This window comes from Arvicanthis niloticus, chromosome 8 (assembly GCF_011762505.2).
Source record: "Arvicanthis niloticus isolate mArvNil1 chromosome 8, mArvNil1.pat.X, whole genome shotgun sequence".
Lineage (NCBI taxonomy): Eukaryota > Metazoa > Chordata > Mammalia > Rodentia > Muridae > Arvicanthis > Arvicanthis niloticus.
The window spans coordinates 68,227,084-68,247,562 of record NC_047665.1 but is presented as its reverse complement, the minus strand read 5'-3'; the positions used below and the strand labels follow the sequence as shown (position 1 = coordinate 68,247,562).

The following is a 20,479-nucleotide window of genomic DNA, read 5'->3' as shown; positions in this document are numbered from 1 at the left end:
TTGCTTGTTTGTCAAGTTATCTTGGACATAGTGCTTAGCTTCTCTATTTCTGTAAAGTTGATCTGACAGCAGATGTGGCTGCTTGGTAGAGTTGTCACATGAGCGTGCTGTTAAAATTGCTACCTGGCCTACAAATCACGCGATTCCATAAGAATCATTTTGAATAGATACTTGGAACACTTTCCCATTTACTTTTCTTTTAGACGTATTTACATGCAGGGCGGAGCAAGGGCAGGAACGTTCACTCTTTGACTCAAGCTTAACTTCACTCCATCCAATCCTCCCTGTGAGTCCTTAAAAGAAAACATCAATCTGAGTATTTATTTTCACATTTCTAATTCAGTTCTCAAGAGTCCTACCATTTGATTCCTCCTTAGGCTTTTAGAAATATATTTTTTCAATCTCAAATTGCATATCTACCAACTGATTAGACACTTAAACAGGTTGCAGTCTGCAAGTTCTCTGTACCCATCAGCTTTACTTTTCCATTGGTCTTATAGTCTATAGGTTTCTAAAAGTGGAAAGGTGGGCATAGGAGTGAACAGGAGTCCTAGAATGGCTTGTTTAATGTGTGTTCTCAGTGCATCAACTTGAAACAAAGGCCAGAATGTAGTTTCTTGATGTCATCAGTAACTTGGAAGGTCATACACCATCTGGCTCCTAAGCCAATGACAAAGGCATACATTGGTTGGAAATGATTTAGGAATTCAGTAAGCAGGGAAAAGAGGTGGGTGTGTGAGAGAAGGCAGAGGCAAGGCAGTGTGCTGCTGTGTAGTGGCCAGGCATGCATGCTGGGGAGTGGCAGACAGCAGACTATGAGTGGGAGAGAGACATTTTGCCTGTATGCTGAGCTCTGTGGGAGTTTACTCAGGCCAGGCAACAGAAACAGGAACCAAACTATTCTTATACAAAATGGAACAATTGTTTAGATCCTATGGATATAACCTTTCCTTTTTAAATTTTATTTTTTAAGATCTATATTTACATGTGTGTGCATGCCCATGTGTGTGCATGTGTACTGATGCATGTGAGTGCAGGTGCTAGAGGAGACCAGACCTGTAAGTAGAGTTTGAGGTATTTGTAAGTCATCTAACATAGTTGCTGGGAACCAAACTTTATTCCTTGGTAAGAGTAGTACTTGCTCTTAAACTGAGCCATCTCTTCAGCCCCAACTTTCTTTTTAAAAATTGTGAAGATACATATTATTATGTTGTTGTTTTTAAAAATTAATAAAGTAAAATTTCATGTGCCAAGACCAAGATACTAGTTTATGTGCATCTCAAATGTAAATAGACTGTCAAAACCATTAACTTAAAAGTTCTAAATGAGGATAATTTGTTACTATGTTCTTATATCACCTGAATTTAATATTTGGAAATTGTCTACAGGATGAAAGGCTTAAATCTTTGGTCTAGTTTTATAACAACAGAGAAACATTATAATATAATAATCAGTATTTATTACAGAATCGTATTTGTTATACTGATAATGGATTTAAAACTTAAGAGATCTAGTATGGATTGCTGTGAAAATTTAGTATGCAGGATGAAAGAATTAAATCTTTTGTCTAGTTTTATAACAAGAGAAATATTATAATATAATAAACAGTATTTATTACAGAATCATATTTGTTGTACTAATAAGAATGAGTTTAAAACTTAAGAGATCCAATGTGGATTGCTGTAAAAATTTAGTAATAAATAGTGTCCTTGAACTGAAGAAGGTATTAATTGGCTTGGAGATGCTCCCATTCTCCCTTCCTGGCAAGCATACACTCTGCCAATCTTCTGACACTGCCAAGCATAAGCTTAAATGTCATATTTCAAGTTGCCAATGTGAATGGATCTCTCTGTTCACTTCTGTATAATTCGTGATGTGGGGGGTGTATGTTTTAAAAATTGACTTGAGTGACTTACCGTATGGCAAGTCCCACAGTCCAGGGCTATTAGGGTTATAAAATAAAATAAAATAAAATAAAATAAAATAAAATAATAGGTTGTTGATAAATATGTGGATGTCTTAATCAAAATTTCTTTGGATTCTTAACATTTGATACAAAGTCAGGATGATATTATCTTGTAAAGAAAATAAGGGCATGTAAGCCTCTGGTTTTAGTTCCCAGACCCAAATAAAAAGGAAAGCAAAATGTAATAAGAAAGTAAGTAAGGAAGGTAGGAAGAAAGGAAGGGAGGTGTCGCACCCCACTTGTCCAGCAAGGAAGATCCTTCTCAACAGCCTTTATTGGAAGCGCTCTTTTAGATTTCTGGGAGAGACTGCTTCAAATGCCCAGAACGGGCTGCTTATATACCCCCAGCCCTGGGCGTGGCAAAGTGCATGGAGGTGTCCGATTGGTCAATTTGCAATGCCTCATTAGCATGCTCATTAGCATGCCCTGCCCGGGAGGGAGTGGTCAGGTTCATGGTACCCTAGTGGTACCTCATTTGCATGCCCCGTTCGGGAGGGGCTGGAGCCAAATTGAACTGTGAATGCGCAGGCCTCTGGTAGTTCCTACCAGAGCCTAGGCAGGCGCCATCTTGGATTGCCGCCTCAGAGTTCTCGCAAGCGCAGCGTTATTTTAGTCAGCCGCGTCAACTCTGCGGTTGGCGGCCTACAGGGAGAGTGAAGGGAGGGAGGGAGAATAAAGAAGTACACAGGTAACATTCTATGTAAAATCCAGCTTAAATTCTGGTTGTTTTTGTGACGAGTTCTATATAAAACTGTATTATTTTCTTTGCTCACCTATAATTTAATTTTAGCAAAGATCAGAAAGAATGAGTATTTTTAGATACTTGGTATATTGTTTTCAGTAATAATTAAGGTCCACTCCACAAATTGTCCATTTTTTCCTAACATTTGATTTTTATAGCTATGCCAAAAGAATCATTCTTCTTGCTGGCTTTAGGGGAGCTGAAGCATAAGTGGTATTGTAGGGGAGCCAGACACCTGAGTGCTGAAAACTCCTGTGTTTAGAAGTCTCACTTCCTGGTTGCATTGCTCTGTCTAGAGGCACTTAGAGAATTAATTTAAATTCTGTCTCCATGGACACAGTGGGGACTCCCTAAAGTCTAGTTATAGTTAAAATTCTTTAGAAAATAGTTGGGAGTTTGATTTTATATAATTTTTCTATATATTTATTAGAAAGTGATGGGTGTCAGAGCTCTATGTGTGCTGTTCATAATGTAAATAAAGTAACATTATGACTTACTTATAGAACTTCACTTATTTCTGAAATAATGGATCTGGGTATAAGGAGTCACATTTTTATCTCAACATTATCACTTCTCTCTCCCTTTCTCCGATGATCTTATAACTGGCAGGTATAAGCTTTGCTCCATGCTTGGGTAAGCAAAGACGTCTAAGGCTTCACAGGGATCTCGTGGGAGATGTGGGTGTGAATAGGGAAGCAGACAGTGGGGTTGTGAACTGTGGATTGAAAATGGAGCAGAATGTTGAACATGTCTGTTCCGTTAGTGAGGGAGACAGTTGGAAGGTGAGAGATATGACCTGTATCAGCCATTTGATTCTCTTTATTCATGTGTGTGCAGCTCTTGGAGAAGGCATGAGGCAAGATCCAGTTTTATGTCAGTGTTTGGTTAATGTCTTTTTATATAATGCAGTTATTTTGTGTAAGTTAATTATCAATGGAAACTCTTATGTTTGGTTTCCTGCATATCTTTTGAGATCACATCACTTAGACAACAGAAGTTTAGCGCTTTTCTTATTATTAATTATTAATTATTAATTATAATTATTAATTATTAATAATAAGAAGCTTACAGCACTTTTCTTATTATTACATTCAATATAACTATTGGAATCTTGTGGGCAAGAGATCAATAATTATTTCTCAGAAATAAGCATGTTCTTGGAAGAGGAAATGCTGGGTTTGATAACAGATAAGCCACCAGCTTTGTCCTCATACCAACCTACACATCGTTGTTGCAAAACAGTTGGAAGTGTGCTGTGGTGGTTATGGTTAATTCTCAATTTGATAGGGTCTAGAATTACCTGGGAGATGAGTCCCTGGGCATGCCTGTGGGAGACTTTTTGGTTTTGTTACTTGATGTTGGAGAGACCAATCATGATTGTAGCTTGAGACCACAGGCAGAGGCTCCAGGACTGTATAAAATGAAGAAAGCAAATTAAGCGGCAAGCTTTATCCCTTCCTTTCTGCTGGTGTCCCTTGGATGAGACCTGAGTAGCTGTCTCTAGCACTGCCTCTGTGGACTGTTACTTGAAACTGTGAGCCAAAAGTAAACTCTTTCTCCCCCTCCTTGCTTTGGTTGTTGGTGTAATCCTCAGAGTAACAGAGGAAAGTCAAACAGGCTCTCTGGGGGCAAAAGTTGAAGAACCTACTTTCTTTCTTATGTAACTGAGACATACATGGCTGAGGTTAGAGGATGGGTTAATTGATTGAAACTTGGTGCCAGTCAGCATGGTACAGCCCGTCAGCTGCTTAGAGTTGCACAGCTAATGCTCAAGAGCAGTTCCTGCAAAGCGACCGAGTAGAAGGAAGCTCAGGTTGGACAGGGGAACATGGATATGCGCATGAACTTGGATGTGTGAACAGGGCTGAATGGAAAGGCTCCTTAAGTGAGGCTGATGGAAGTAGTGAAGGCAATCTAAACATTTCCTATTTTAGCTCTCTTCTCTGATTCCAGGATGCAAAGTAATAAAATCACCTTCTCATTTTAGAAGTGCTTAATCAATTATTTAAAATAAATGTGTCAGGCAGCACAAATATCAGAAAATTATTTTCAAGTAGAGCACACAGAAGATAGTTCTTCAATGCTGTTTTCCCACCAAAGCTTCACTAGCATGCCCTCAAGACACCTGGCAAGTACCCCTGAAGAAAACCATCACCCCAGGCAGGGCCATTTTCAAATTCTGTTTAATAAGGACCTCAGTAAGGCAGAGCTTAAGACATGTGGATAAATGTGCTTTATGAGAATATTATAAAAAAATAAAAATAATTTTTATGATATTGTACAATACTGTAAGATTGTAGAGGTAGTACAAAAGACCAAGACAGTCTGTTTTTGCTTTTAGGATATGTGCATCCTTTTCTGTTAGTGTGCATCAAGGGATGTGGGACGCGAGTAGCTGGGGTGTTACTCATTTATCTACTAAGGGAGAGAATTTGTCTTTACATTCCATTCTATAAGATATAACATATATATATATATACACATATATATGTATATATACATATGTATATATATGTATATATATATACATATGTATATATACATATGTATATATATGTATATATATACATATATAGATATATATGTGTATATATATATGTATATATATTTTTAACCATGAATGAATAACTCTAAGTTGACAGTCCTCTCATTTTTTTCTATGACTAAAGAAAGAAAAGCTTTAGACTGAATATTGAATATACATTTTTTTGTTGGATACATTGAGGAGTTAAAGCAAGACAAAAAACAAAATCAAAATTAAAAACAGAAACAAAACTAAAAATGCCAAAAAGCAGATGTAGAACATTGTAGAAAAATATATTCTCTGAAAATTAGACTTTGAGCAATTGAGATATGGATGTTGCCAATAATACGGTTAAAAAAGAAATCTTTGAACAAATTTAATGTGGATATCTGTATTTGGGATAATTTTCGTAGAAAAAATCCTTCAATTTCTGGCTCTAAGGACATACTTTGTAAGTGAGTCAGACCTTAAGAATTACGAAGTGTGTGCTCTCAATTCTGACTGATCCGGGGTTACAGGGGTACAGAAATGGAAACTGACCTGTAAAGATTTTTATATTATAAATGCATAATCCTCATGAGCGGAGAGCTTGAGCTCATGCTGAATGACATTCATGACCAATATTCAAGTAGCATATTAAAAGTTTTAAACGCCTTATTAAGCTTTATGGAAAGGGACGGCTATCAGAAATTGAAATTCTGCAGAAATTCTGCAGTGATTCATGTGAAAGGTAGCTTCCATTTGCTCTCTTCAAAAAACTAATTTGTTACTTTTCCACCAAAATATGTGATTTCATTTAGTTTGTTCTTTTTCTTTATGATAGGTTAAATATAAAGAAAAATTTGATAATGAAATGAAGGAAAAAAGCCACCATTACAACCCTCTGGGAAGTGCATCTTTTAGGCAGCACCAGCTTGCTACTGTCCTGGCAAGTGATGTAAGTCGTAATCTACAGAAATTACTTTCAATATCTTTATAGTCTTGTTTTCCTAGAACTAACTGTGTTGTAATTACTGATATTTAATCAAGATCATGTAATTTCCACGTAATTTGTAGCTGAAAACACTGGAGCGTACTTTCCTGAAGCTTTGTTTTTCTAGAAAAGTATATTATTATAATTTGCTATTAATGGTTACTGATTACTAATTAGTTAATAAGTAGGAACAGTGGTATGAATAAAATTATTGTGTCTGATCAAGAGTAGAAATAGATTATAGAGTTTTTCAGGAAAGAAATATATATTATCGCAAATTAGTAGGTAGGACAACAATTAACTCATAATTATGCCCACAAAATTGGGTTTATTATAAAGTACTACCTGATACATGGGGGTTTATCAAAAAGAAATTGTCATGAATTGAGCTGCTAAAGGTTTCAAACTTCTTTCATTTTTATTATTTTATTCATTTTTATTATTTTCATTTTCATTTTTATTATTTCATTTTCATTTTTATTATTAAGTGCTATCTTTGTAGATTTATTTTCATCTTCTTAAAATTAAGAAGGATGTATTGAATAATAAATGAAGTTTAGAATTTTTACTAGAGGGAGGTATTGTCCAAAACCAGAAACAATGTCAAACGGTTCTTTTTGGGATCATTTAAAACATGTACAGATCCTTTCCAATCAGAGGAACTGCGGATCACGGAAAGGCTCTTCCACTGAGGCTGCAGCTCAGCCTCTCGGTCTCCATGGGTGGCACTGGCTTTACTTCTCTTTCATTAACGTGTAGAAGGTCTTGATGCTCAATAACCAGTCTCGGTTTGTGTCTGGAAGGTAAAGGGGACACGTTTGTCTTTCAGAACCTCTGGGGATATCAGAATCTTTCTTTTCCTGGCTGATAATTTTTGAATGTGCAGACACAAAGGAGGTAAAGATGAGCCAATCTTAAAGGAATCTAGAATTGAGCCTCAAATGCTCAAGACTGAGTGAGGATCAGACTGCCTGGATGTGATCCTGTCCAGCCACTTACTGTTATGCCTTCAATCTTTCTGTGCCTCGGTTTCCTTATCTGTCAAATGGGAATAAATTTAAACAATTAGGGTGGTTGTGAAGATTGCTTCATATACATATAAAGGTTTTTAAAAAGCATACAGGCAGTGTTTAACTAGCTTGATACTAATATTTTGTTCTTACTACTAGTATTAAATTCCAAAGCAGTTGGGGAAAAAAAAATTCACATGGCTTTAGAATGCAAAGCTGCTAGAGCTTAAATTACAGCAACGTAAAACTGAAATAATTCCACAGCAGCATGGGAAGAATGAAGTGAGGCTTTCCTTGTTCTCTAAAAGTAGAGTTTCCACTACAATTACCGAAGTGTGTTAACACCACCGTTTTGGAATATATAAACAGTAAAAGAAATTTAAATGTTTTCAAGTCCGTAAGGAACCATTTGACTCATTCAGTAGTGAATCAGCACCATCTAGTGGCTGCTTGTAAATCCTGTCACTACCACACTTGTGCTGGAGAAAAAAGAATGAACCATGAATGCAGTCCGCTATATAAGCAAATCGAAAGAAAAAAAAATCATATGACTATCTCATTTGATGCTGAAAAAGCATTTGACAAAATACAACACCTCTTCATGTTAAACATATTCTACAGATCAGGAATTCAAGGCCCATACATAAACATAATAAAAACAATATACAGCAAACCAACAGCCAATATCAAATTAAATGAAGAGATACTTGAAACAATCCCACTAAAATCAGAAACAAGACAAGGATGCCCACTCCCCCTGTATCTATTTAATATAGTGCTTGAAGTTCTAGCTAGAGCAAGAAGACAACAAAAGGAGATCAAGGGGATGCAAATTGGAAAGGAAGAAGTCAAGGTATCACTATGGGCGGATGATATGATAGTATTCATAAGCAACCCAAAACATTCTACCAGAGAACTTCTACAGTTGCTAAACAACTTCAGTAAAGTGGTGGGATATAAAATTAACTCAAACAAATCAGTAGCCTTCTTTTATACAAATGATAAATGGGCTGAGAAAGAGATTAGAGAAACAACACCCTTCACAATTGTCACAAACAATATCCAATATCTTAGTGTAACTCTAACCAAAAAGTGAAAGATCTACATGATAAGAACTTCAAGTTTCTCAAAAAATAAGTAGAAGAAGACTTCAGAGAATGGAGAGATCTCCCATGCTCATGGATTGGCAGAATTAATAGAGTAAAAATGGCCATCTTGCACAAAGCGATCTACAGCTTCAGTGCAATCCCCATCAAAATTCCAACACAATTCTTCACAGACATGGAAAGAACAATTCTCAAATTCATCTGGAAAACAAAAAAATCCAGATTAGCAAAAACAATTCTTAACAAGAAAAGAACTTCTGGGGGGGACTCACCATCCCTGACCTCAAGCTTTATTACAACAATAGTGATAAAAACTGCATAGCATTGGTAAAGAGACAGACAGATCGATCAATGAATTAGAATTGAAGACCTAGAAACAAACCCACAAACTTATGGATGCTTGATCTTTGACAAAGAAGACAAAAATAAACAATGGAAAAGAAAACATCTTCAATAAATGATGCTAGTCTAACTGGCAGTCTGTATGTAGTAAAATAAAAATAGATCCATATTTGCCACTTTGCACAAAGCTCAAGTCCAAGTGGATTAAGGACCTCAACATAAAACAGACACACTGACTGTGAAAGTGGGAAAGAGCCTTTCTCTTCTTGTCACAGAAGAGAAAGTGGGAAAGAACCTTGAATTCATTGGCATGGAGGGAAATTTCCTAAAAAGAACTCCAATGGCTCAGGCACTAGGATCAACAATTGATAAATGGGACTTCAGGAAACTGAAATGCTTCTGTAAGACAAGAGACAGAGTCAATAGGACAAATCAGCAACCTACAGATTGGGAAAAAAATCTTCACTAACCCCACATCCAATAGAGGGCTAACAAAGCAAAATGGATAAAGGAAGCAAGAAGCTAACCTCCAAAAAAAACAAACAACCCAATTTTAAAAAATGTACAAAGCTAAACAGAGAATTCACAACAGAGGAATCTCGAATGGCTGAGAAGCACTTAAAGAAATGTTCAAAGTCTTTAGCTGACTCTGAGATTCCACCTTACACCAATCAGAATGGCAATGATCAAAAACTCAGGTGATAACACGGTGAGGATGTGCAGAAAGAGGAACACTCCTTCATTGCTGGTGGGATTGCAAACTGGTACAACCATTCTGAAATTCACCCTGGAGTTTCCTCAAAAAATTGGGAATAGATCTACCTGAAGACCCAGCTATACCACTCTTGGGCATATACCCAAAAGATGCCACACCCATGCCACAGGGGCATGTGTTCTATGATATTGATAGTGGCCTTATTTGTAATAGGCAGAAGCTAGGAACAACCCAGATGTCCTACAATGAAAGAATGGACATAGATAATGTGGTCCATTTACACAACGGAATACTATTCAGCTATTAAGAACAAGGACATTTTGAGTTTTGCAGGTAAATGGCTGAAACTTGAAAATATCACCCCAAGTGAGGTAACACAGATCCAAAAGGGCATGCAAGGTACTCACTAGTAAGTGGATATAAGTAAAGACAAAGTACAGAATACCTAAGATACAGTCCACAGAGCTCAAGAAGGTTAACATGCAGAAGGTCCAAAATGAGGATGCTTTAATCCCACTTGGGAGGGAAAAGAATCACAGGAGGCAGAGAGAGGGAGGGACCTCTGTGGGAGATGGGAGGGGGAGGGGAAAAGAGAAACATGATCAAGTATTAGGTGGGGGAGGGGGTAAACAGCAGAGAAGCCCTGACGGCCAGCAGAATGGATGGAAATATGCAAACTCTGGGGTGCAAGTTTGAGGGGGGTGGCAATCCTCTAGAAAGTACCAGAGACTGGGGAGGTGAGAAACTCTCAGGACTCAAAGGGAGGGGGACCTTAGATGAAATGCCCAACAGTAGGGAGAGGAAACTTATAGAGTCCTCCTCCAGTAGAAAGACAGGGAGGGCATCAATAGTATTCAAAACCCTAACCAAAACAATTAGACAACAAAACGAGGTCAAAGGGATACAAATTGGAAAGGAAGAAGTAAAAAATATCACTATTTGGAGATGATATGATAGTATATTTAAGTGACCCAAAATATTCCACCAGAGAACTCCTAAACCTGATAAACAACTTCAGTAAGTGGCTAGGTATAAAATTAACTCAAACAAATCAGTAACCTTCCTCTACCCAAAGGATAAACAGGCTGAGAAAGAAATTAGGGAAATGACACCCTTCACAATAGTCACAAATAATATAAAATACCTTGGTGTGACTCTATAACCAAGCAAGTGAAAGATCTGTATGGCAAGAACTTCAAGACTCTGAAGAAAAAAAATTGAAGAAGATATCAGAACACAGAAAAATCTCCCATGCTCATGGATTGACAGTATTAATATAGTAAAAATGGCCATCTTGCAAAAAGCAATCTACAGATTCAATGCAATCACCATCAAAATTCCAAGTCGATTCTTCATAGAGTTAGAAAGAGCAATTTTCAAATTCATTTAGAATAACAACAGCAGCAGCAGCAACAACAACAACAAAAAACTCAGGATAGAGAAAACTATTCTCAACAATAAAAGAACTTCTGGGGGAATCACCATCCCTGACCTCAAGCTGTACTACAGAGCAATAGTGATAAAAACTGCATGGTATTGGTACAGAGACAGGCAGGTAGATCAATGGAACATAATTGAAGACCCAAAAACGAACCCACACACTTATGGTAACTTGATCTTTGACAAAAGAGCTAAAACCATCCAGTGGAAAAAAGACAGCATTTTCAACAAATGGTGCTGGTTCAACTGGACGTCTGTATGTAGAAGACTGCAAATCGATCCATTCTTATCTCCTTGCACAAAGTTCAACTCCAAATGATCAAGGACCTCCTCATAAAACCAGATACAGTGAAACTAATAGAAAAGAAAATGGGGAAAAGCCTTGAACACATGGCATAGGGGAAATTTTCCTGAATAGAACACTAATGGCTTATGCTCTAAGGTCAACAATCAACAAATGGGACCTCATAAAATTGCAAAGCTTCTGTAAGGCAAAGGGCACTGTTAATAGGACAAAATGGCAACCAACAGATTGGGAAAAAATCTTTATCAATCCTACATCTTATAGAGGGCTAATATCCAATATATATAAAAAACTCAAGAAGTTAGACTCCAGAGAACCAAATAACCCTATTAAAAATGGGGTACAGAGCTAAACAAAGAATTTTCAACTGAGAAATAATAAATGGCTGAGAAGCACTTAAAGAAAGGTTTAACATCGTTAGTCATTGGGAAAATGCAGATCCAAACAACCCTGAGATTCTATCTCACACCACTCAGAATGGCTAAGATCAAAAACTCAGGTGATAGCAGATGCTGGTGAGGATGTGGAAAAAGAGGAACACTCCTCCATTGTTTGTGGGATTGCAAGCTGGTACAACCACTCTGGAAATCAGTCTGGTGGTTCTCAGAAAATTGGACATAGTACTGCCTGAGGACCCAGCTATACCATTTCTGGGCATATACCCAAAAGATGCTCCAACATATAACAAGGACACTTGCTCCACTATGTTCATAGCAGCCTTATTTAAAATAGCCAGAAGCTGGAAAGAACCCAGATGTCCTTCAACAGAGGAATGGATACAGAAAATGTGGTACATTTACACAATGGAGTATTACTCAGCTATTAAAAACAATGAATTAATGAAATTCTTAGGCAAATTGATGAAATTAGAAAATATCATCCTGAGGAGATAACCCAGTCACAAAAGAACACACATGGTATGCACTCACTGATATGTGGATATTAGCCCAAAAGCTGGAAATACCCAAGATACAATTCACAGACCACATGTAGCTCAAGAAGAAGGAAGACCAAAGTGTAGATGCTTCATTCCTTCTTAGAAGAGGGAACAAAATACTCAAGGAAGGAAATACCGAGACAAAGTGTGGCGCAGAGACTGAAGGAAAGGCCATCCAGAGACTGCCCCATCTGGAGATCCATCCATATAGTGACACCAAACCCAGATACTATTGCTGATGCCAAGAAGTGCTTGCTGACAGGAACCTGACATAGCTGTTTCCTGAGAGGCTCTGTCAGAGCCTGACAAATACAGAGATGGATTCTCTCAGCCAACCATTGGACTGAGCACAGGGTCCCCAATGGTGGAGTTAGAGAAAGGACTGAAGGGGTTTGCAACCCATAGGAAGAACAACAATATCAACCAACCAGACCCCCCTCTAGAGCTCCCAGGGACTAAACCACCAACCAAAGATTACACATGGCTCCAGCCGCATATGTAGAAAAGGATGGCCTTGTTGGACATCAATGGGAGGAGAGGCCCTTGGTCCTGGGAAGGCTCGATGTCCCAGTGTAGGGGAATGTGAGGGTCGGGAGGCAGGAGTGGGTATGTGTGTGGGCCAGGACACTCGTGGAAGCAGGGAGAGGGAAGGTGAGATAGGGGGTTTCCAGAGGGAAAACCAAGAAAGGGGATAACATTTGAAATGTAAATAAATAAAGCATTCAATAAAAAGAAAAAATGGATTATACATAATAAAATAAAAATACGTATTCAAGATTATACATTAAATGCATTAATCAATGATGTTTAAAAGGCAGTGATACATTATTTAGGGATGTGGGCTTTGGGGCTAGATATCTAGATTTAAATAAAGTATTTGACAACCCCCCCCCAAAAGAAAGTGGAGGCATAGGGTTGCCATCCCACAGTCAAAAATTCTGACCCAGAACTGGTCCTGTCTAAAAGAACTGCAGGGATAAAAATGGAGAAGAGACTGAGGGAAAGGTGGTCCAGTGACCGGCCCACTTTGGGATCCATCTCAAGGGGAGGCTCCAAGGCCTGACATGATTACTGATGCTATGGTGTGCTTGCAGACAGGAGTCTAGCATGACTGTCCTCTGAAAAGGCCCAACAAGCAGCTGACTGAGTCAGAAGCAAACACGACATCTTGGAAACAGGGGAGTAGGAATGGGATAAGGAGCTGTGGGTGGGGGATCGGTAGGTGTGCAAGGCTGGACTGTAAAGTAAAAGTGATAAAAGTGAAATAAAAAAAGAATGAGAGAAAGAAGGCAGGCAGGCAGGCAGGCAGGCAGGAAGAGGAAACATCTTCTTGATTTCTTCCACTATATAGTATTTTATTCGTGTTATTTTTGTAGGTGAAGTACAAGAAAGATGTTCAAACCATGCACGAGCCAGTTTCAGATCTCCCAAATTTGTTGTTTTTAGACCATGCTCTGAAAGCCAGCAAAATGCTCAGTGGAGTAAGTGGGTTTTGTCTGGTGGCCATTGTAGAGTAGACGTGTGGAGCCCTGGGATGCAGTGTTTCCATTTGCTGCTGGTCTTACCTGCTTCATTAGATGAACCGGTGTGCCGTGTTCTCCAACAACTAACGCACTGAAAATAGCCACCTGCTCGTGCAAATCCCATGGCAGCTGTTGTCTCTGTATGAAAGAGTTCTTTTTCTTAACTTACTTCACCCTTTTTAGACTATATTTTAGGCCGTTCACTCCATATTACCCTGTCTTCTCCCCCATTCTTCTGCTCCAATCCCTTTTTCTTGGCAACAGGTACCCCTCTTACTTTCATGTCTTTGTATGTGTTTGACACACTGAGTTTAGTGAGGGTTGCCTGCAAGCACGTGGATTGGACATAATTTGCTGGAACCTGGACAGAGCTATATTCCTCTGAAGAAAGCAATACCCAGCGTGGGTTCTCGTAGCTCCTCGCATCTCATGAGCGCAAGCACACTTTTTGGTACTGTTATAAGCAAGCATCCTTTCTGTCTTCTTTCTTCCCATTTCTTCACTTGTATCAGAATGAAGGCACTTGATGTTCCTGTCTTGTAGACAGGGATCTTCTTTTATGAGAGCCATGCCAGCATATCACGTATGTTATGTCTTCAGTAGCAAACATTCTTGTTTATATGTAGTATATATAAACACATATAAAAATATAGTGTTTAAACTATTTTCTCTGACAAGAAATCTTGAAGGTGCTTGCATTTCATGGCCACTATGAATTTAGTCTTGAGGATCCATTCTACGTTACCTGTCAAGTCGACAAGGAGGGCTGTCGGTGATATTTGTGTTTGCTATTCATATGGTGCCTCTAGATGCTGACGTCACTAGCTCTTACAGCGGATAACTCCTGCTCACTGCTGGCTCCACTTTGTAAAGATCCAGATGACACATGGTAATGATTGGTTCTGACATGACCTCAAGTTATTTCCATGCCTATTCTAATAATAAATGCCCATTCACTTAAAACCGTCTTAACTCACAGAATAGACCTTGATCAGATGAAGAAATTCTCGTTCTGTAAGGTATGGGAGAAAGTGAAGGTAGTCTCTTAAGTAGCTGAGCCCACTGTGCTCAGTATAAAGCCACTCCAAGACTAGATCCCAAACCTTTGTCTGAAGGGAGCTTCATTTATTTGTGTGTCCACTCTGTCTTGCACGCCGCCACCATCAGCTTTCCCAAGGTGCACACTGTACATAAGAGGTCCACACTCGCAGAGATTAGTTTCTAATTTATTTAAAAAGTGTTGGTATTTGGGTTAAAAGCAGTATATTATTGTTTCTGGTGTCAGAGGTGTCTGTTGACAGGCTCAGAATTAGCCTGTGGTGTCAGGGCCCTTGGATTACATTGTCCTGCCTTCTCTAAGTTCACCCTCCACTGACGTATACATCCCAACCACCCTGTATTTCTGTTCTGGTTTCATGCTTCTCTCAGTGACACACATACACATCTCTCCATCCTCTACACCCTCTGCTTTCTTCATTCTCCAGTGTCCAGCTTTTGTCCTGTGGCAGTGCTTGCCTGGTACTGTCCCCCACTCACACTCAGGCTGACTCTCCTAGGAACATGGGGATTGTGTGTAAATGAGCGACAATGTTTACCTTTCACCGGCAACATTTCTTTTCAAAATGTTGACGTTTGTTTTGCTGTAGAGAAAATGAACCAAAATTTAATGTGCACAGTCATCTCTCCAACAGAAAGCCTGAGGAAGTCACATTGCCTATTTTGTTCATTATTCACAGAGCTTTGATCTCCCATCTGTCTCAGTCTGAATCACAGAAATGACTACATCACTCAGTGGGCCAGAGAGTTTGACTTTCTCTGAATCATTTACATATTAATATTCTATGATATTATATATGTTTTAATTTTTTATAAGCTAGAATAGCCTTTTAAATATTTGTATAAAATGAATAGAAATTTTCTTGATGTATAAAGGTGACTGGGTTTTATTAAAACATTGAAGAAGAAATTTCAAGTTAGATATTTTGCCAAAGTTCAGGACTGGTTTGCTATAAATGGCTATTTTATTAACCATCTCTAGATGTATATAGGTCTATGTCAAAATTTTTGCATTTTAATGTGTCATGTGTAGAGCAGAATGAGAAATTTAAAAGCCTGCCCAGAATCACAAATTCAATGTTTGAAAAAACACTTTACTGTGAAAATGGAGTTTTCAACTTCCTTATAACTTTATATAAATTTAAAATTGTTATTCTATGTTATTCTGCATAACCTCCACTAGGAGGCAACAGAGACTATTCAATATGGAAAAAAAAAAGCCCCTGCATTAGAAATTTCATTTGCAGATTGGTGTTCAAAGGATTTGGTTTTAGCCTGGTTTTAGTATATATCCCTTATTCTGAGTATAATTCCCTAGACTTCATTAGTTATGGACTTTGACTCCATAGTAGAATATGTTCTGCCTTGATGCATTCAAACTGTAGTTGTTTAATAAGTAGATATTATAAAAAAATCTAAACAAAGTATAAACATTTTTGATATCTTATTTCAGGTTTCAGCTTTGCCTTTGGTTTAAATTAGATTTTATTTAGGCTTAGCTTAAAATTCATAGATGGACCCAAGATGTAACGTATGAACTTTATTAAGACTTTCCTGTGGTACTTTTCAAAGTCACTTCATTCTGGCTAGAATTCAGTGACACATGTCTTTGCTCCTCAAGTGACAGGGAACACTTGACGTCAGGCTCCCTCTGGAACCTTGTTTCTGTGGAGCAACAGTTCTGTGGCAGGTCACCAACTCCTTCTGTCTTTCTGCTCCTGATGCTCAGTCGCTCTCACGCTTCTGTCCTCCAAGCATCTCCTAGGATCACATGAGTCTCTTTACTGTCACTTCTCCGAAAGCTGCATGCATTCCTTTTCACTGTACACAAAACCATTTTTCCTGGAGCCCATGGGCGATTGATTTTTAACTTTGTAGGTCCTCGCAGCCTTGGATCTCAGAGAGCTACTGTTTGCTTGTACGAGTCTTTTCCAAGTAGGACTAATTCCTAAGTGTCTGGTCTCTAGCGCTAGACGTCTTGTTCTGCTTCTGCTTCTGCTGGTCTAAAGTAAAATACCATTGATACTCATTCTGATTTCTTCCAAATTTACCTTCTTGCGTAAACCATAATAGCAGAGGGCCTACACCAACATCTTCAACTTAAAAATCTAATAAATTGGGGCTGGAGACGTGGCTCAGTGACTAAGATCACTGGCTACTCTTCCAGAGGTCCCGAGCTCAATTCCCAGCAAGGCTCAACATGTATAATGTGATCTGATGCCCTCTTCTGGCCTGTAGGTGTACATGCAGCTAGAACACTCAGACATTAAAAAAAAAATCTAATGAATTGTACCCATTTGCTTCAGGTTCTTTTTTTGGTGCCTCCCATCCCCATCCTTTCCTTGGAATTTAGAGAATTAGCTTAGTCATCTTTCAGCTTCTCTTTGTCCTCATCACTTCCATCCTTGCTCATGGCCCAGCTTCTCTCTACCGTCCTGGAGTCTACTTCCCTCGCTCTCTTCTTTTTGTTTCTATCTCTTCCTCTGGACACTACTGAACGCCGTTCTGTCCTGTGATAAGAAACAGTGTCTATGTGTCACCCCACCTTGTCCACTCACAATCCATGGGATCCCATCGAATGATTTTTCATTTGTGACTGTGCGTCATGTCACATTTATAATTAATCACGGAATGTTCCCTGGGCTCTTCCCATGGCCACTTAGAGCGAGAGCGCCTGGCTTTGTCGTCCATTTTCCTCAGTTGCAGAACCTCCTCCACGCCAGCTGTTACAGAGACTGGCTCTTTAACAGCACCGTGGCTCCTTTCCACTGGCTTCTATGTTGTCTGCCTTACTAAGCGTTGTTGGCTCAACTCAGTTAAGGGCTCAGTCTGTGACCCAGGGTTTTCTGGAACTCAAGTCATCCTCCTGTCTCAGCCTCCTACGTGCTGCGATAAGAGCCACTGCACCCCAGTTACATTCCTAAGTCTCTTTTTACTCAGCAGTCTCTTTTATTCCTAACTTGTTTTCATCATTTTTTTAAAAGTGGGAATATAAAAAGAATTTTGAAGAAAATAAAGGATTGTATCACTTTGATGCCGAAGCTCCTGAACACCTGCACCATAAAGGCAACGCCACCCTCCAGAGTCAGGTGAGTTCTCTGAGCTATCCTCACCCCATGGACACACATCACCATCGGGTTGTCCACTGCTTAGTGCCTGCCATGTTCTTTGAAGAATGGAGCCCAAGAAAATTAAGGTTGTTTCAGAAAAAATATTATCTCAGAGCCTTTTTTTTTTATCTTTTGGGGCAGCTGGAACCATGTTTCGACATATAAAAGTTTCATAAAAATAAGTTTTTCATATAATTAAACAGTTTAGATCTAGGAACTAATCAAGTGATGATCAAATCTCATGATGATTTAAAATTTTACAGCGTGCTGATTTGACATTTTTTAGCTATAAAATTAATTTTCTGGGTGTGAGCCGTATTATAATTTCTGCATTTAATTATAAGTGTTATTGGAAAGGGAACGCGTCCTCACTAACGCATTTTAAATTAATGTTTCTTCTAACTGTGTTCTGTAAAAGAACTTATTTTTTTCTCTTTCTGACACATTGTAAAGTCAATCTTTAAGATTTTAAAATTATCATTTCAAGTTTAAATAGTTGCTAAGATGCCATTCCTAGCATCTATTAAGGTAAACATTTACATGACTCTTTAAAATGCACTCTGTGGAACATAAAATCTGTAATGATTTGAAAATAAATTACTCCCTGTAACAGTTTTCTTTCCTGTTGCTGTGATAAAGTACCTCTGTATAAGTATGTCCAGGGACAAAGGGTTCACTGGGTCCCCAGGGATACTCTACCACTGTAGGGAAGCCCAGATGGGAGGAACTTGAAGCATCAGGTTACACAAGTACAGCCATAGTGAGGAACCCACAGCAATGGATTAATGTACATATCCTTGTGCCCAACTCACTTTGCCCCTTTTCCCACAGTCTGGGACAAAAACAAAAATCTAAGGAATGATGTTACCTACTTTTAGGCTGTCTCTTCACATATCAGTGAACATAAATGAACAATTTCTACAGACATGTCCACAGGCTAACCCTATCTAGAACCTCATTGAGAGTGTTTCCCAGGGGAGACAAGAGTTAAGTAAGTTGACACTTCAACACCCTCCTCCCCAATGTTAGGAAACAAGAGTTTGTCCTTAAGTTCTCTCTCTCTCTCTCTCTCTCTCTCTCTCTCTCTCTCTCTCTCTCTCTCTCTCTCTCTTTCTCTCTCCCTCTCCCTCCGTCCCTCCCTCCCTCCCTCTCCCTCCCTCCCTCCCTCCCTGTCTCCTTCCCTTCTCCTTCCCTCCATTTCTTCTCTCCGTTTCTTCCCTCCTTCCCCTCCTTCCTTCCTTCCTTCCTTCCTTCCTTCCTTCCTTCCTTCCTTCCTTCCTTCCTTCCTTCCTTCCTTTCTTCCCTTTCTTCTCAAGATAGGGATAACCTGGGAGTCATTCTATAACTTGACTTGCAACTGACCTACTTCTGCTTCCTCAGTGTTGGGTTTACAGATACGTACTATTATGCCTGCCTTAAATTCTTACTTTGCTTTCAGTTCTTCCCACAAAACTTTATTCATACTAATATAGTATGATACCATGTATGCAGCATAATTGTCTATAATAAAACTATGTCACAAATAGCTATTTCAAAATTCATTTCTGGTCAACACAACGTTCTAAGTGTAAGAAATTTTCTTTTGGGTTGATGTAGTTATCATTATCATTGTACAACTTAAGTAATTTCACAAGCAACTATGAAGCCCAAGGATTAATGAAAATGAATTTCTGGTTGAAGCGAGTCATGATCACAGCCTTTCTAGGAGCTCAGTTAAAACATCACTAAGATGCAACCGTTCTGATGGCTTACACACGATTTTAGCTTTCATTTTTAAGGAATAGAAGATGCCACGTTGGGGACAGAGCTCAGCTAATAGTAATGCTTGCCTTGCAAGTATTGAGGACTGAAGCTCATCCCTAGAACCAGGCTAAGACCTGAGAGTAGCTGCGTGTACCTGTAACTGGAATAGTGTGGGGTGGGGTGATGGGGACAGAAGAATTCCTGGGGTTTGCTTGCTCTAAGCCTAACTCCACATCCATTTGTCTGTGTCTCAAGGAGAGAAGGAAGACAAAGAACACTAGAACAGTAAAGCTCGCATCTTCTTCTGGCCTCTGTGGCACATGCACAGGTGCATGCAACTGCCACATGTTTGTGTGCACACACCACACACATACATCACTGACACATATACATATGGATACTTACACAAAGAAAAGAAAAAAGTCAAACCTGAAGCAACAGAAACTATATTTCCCTTTATAGACAGAAAGGAGATAAAACTAATTTTAATTGATACAAATAATTCATAATATGATATTATTAAATAATGGATAATGAAATGGAAGAAAATCATGTGTTTTAATTGTTACCTATGAAGAAAATCACGTGTTTTAGTTGTTACCTATGAAGAAACTGAGGAGTTCTAGGGAACATTTTTCCCTCTTTTGACAGATAATCATATCCATTTTAAAAACTCATGATGTATTGATAAACATGGGAACTATCACTGAGATCTATATGTATGTATGTATGTATGTATGCATGTATGTATGTATATATGAATAACCCATGCATGTACTTAACAAATATCTACATGTTCTACCAATTTGACACAGTATTTTATTTGTCCTCTATATAATACATTACTTAATGTCCCACAACACTTAATACCTTTTGGTTGGGCTAAAATAAATTTTTATCCTTAAAAGTTTTTATGCGTCCTGGCCAGCAGGGCATTAAACAGGGAGATCACCTGAAAGAGAAAGTGGGGGTAAAACAGGCCGACGCA

At 38.7% G+C, this 20,479-nt stretch overlaps 1 protein-coding gene across 3 annotated transcripts in view; it reads left to right on the top strand.

The window, feature by feature from the left end:
- Positions 1 to 20,479, top strand: part of Nebl (nebulette) — a 356,298-nt gene that overhangs the window by 273,022 nt on the left and 62,797 nt on the right. Inside the window, exons 12-14 of one of the 3 annotated variants that reach the window (XM_076939538.1) lie at positions 6,056 to 6,169; positions 13,436 to 13,540; positions 17,623 to 17,727. The exons of the other annotated variants lie outside the window; for them this stretch is intronic. Coding sequence (XP_076795653.1) covers positions 6,056 to 6,169; positions 13,436 to 13,540; positions 17,623 to 17,727 — 324 coding nt within the window. The remainder of the gene's footprint in view (positions 1 to 6,055; positions 6,170 to 13,435; positions 13,541 to 17,622; positions 17,728 to 20,479) is intronic. 3 annotated transcript variants of the gene reach the window in all.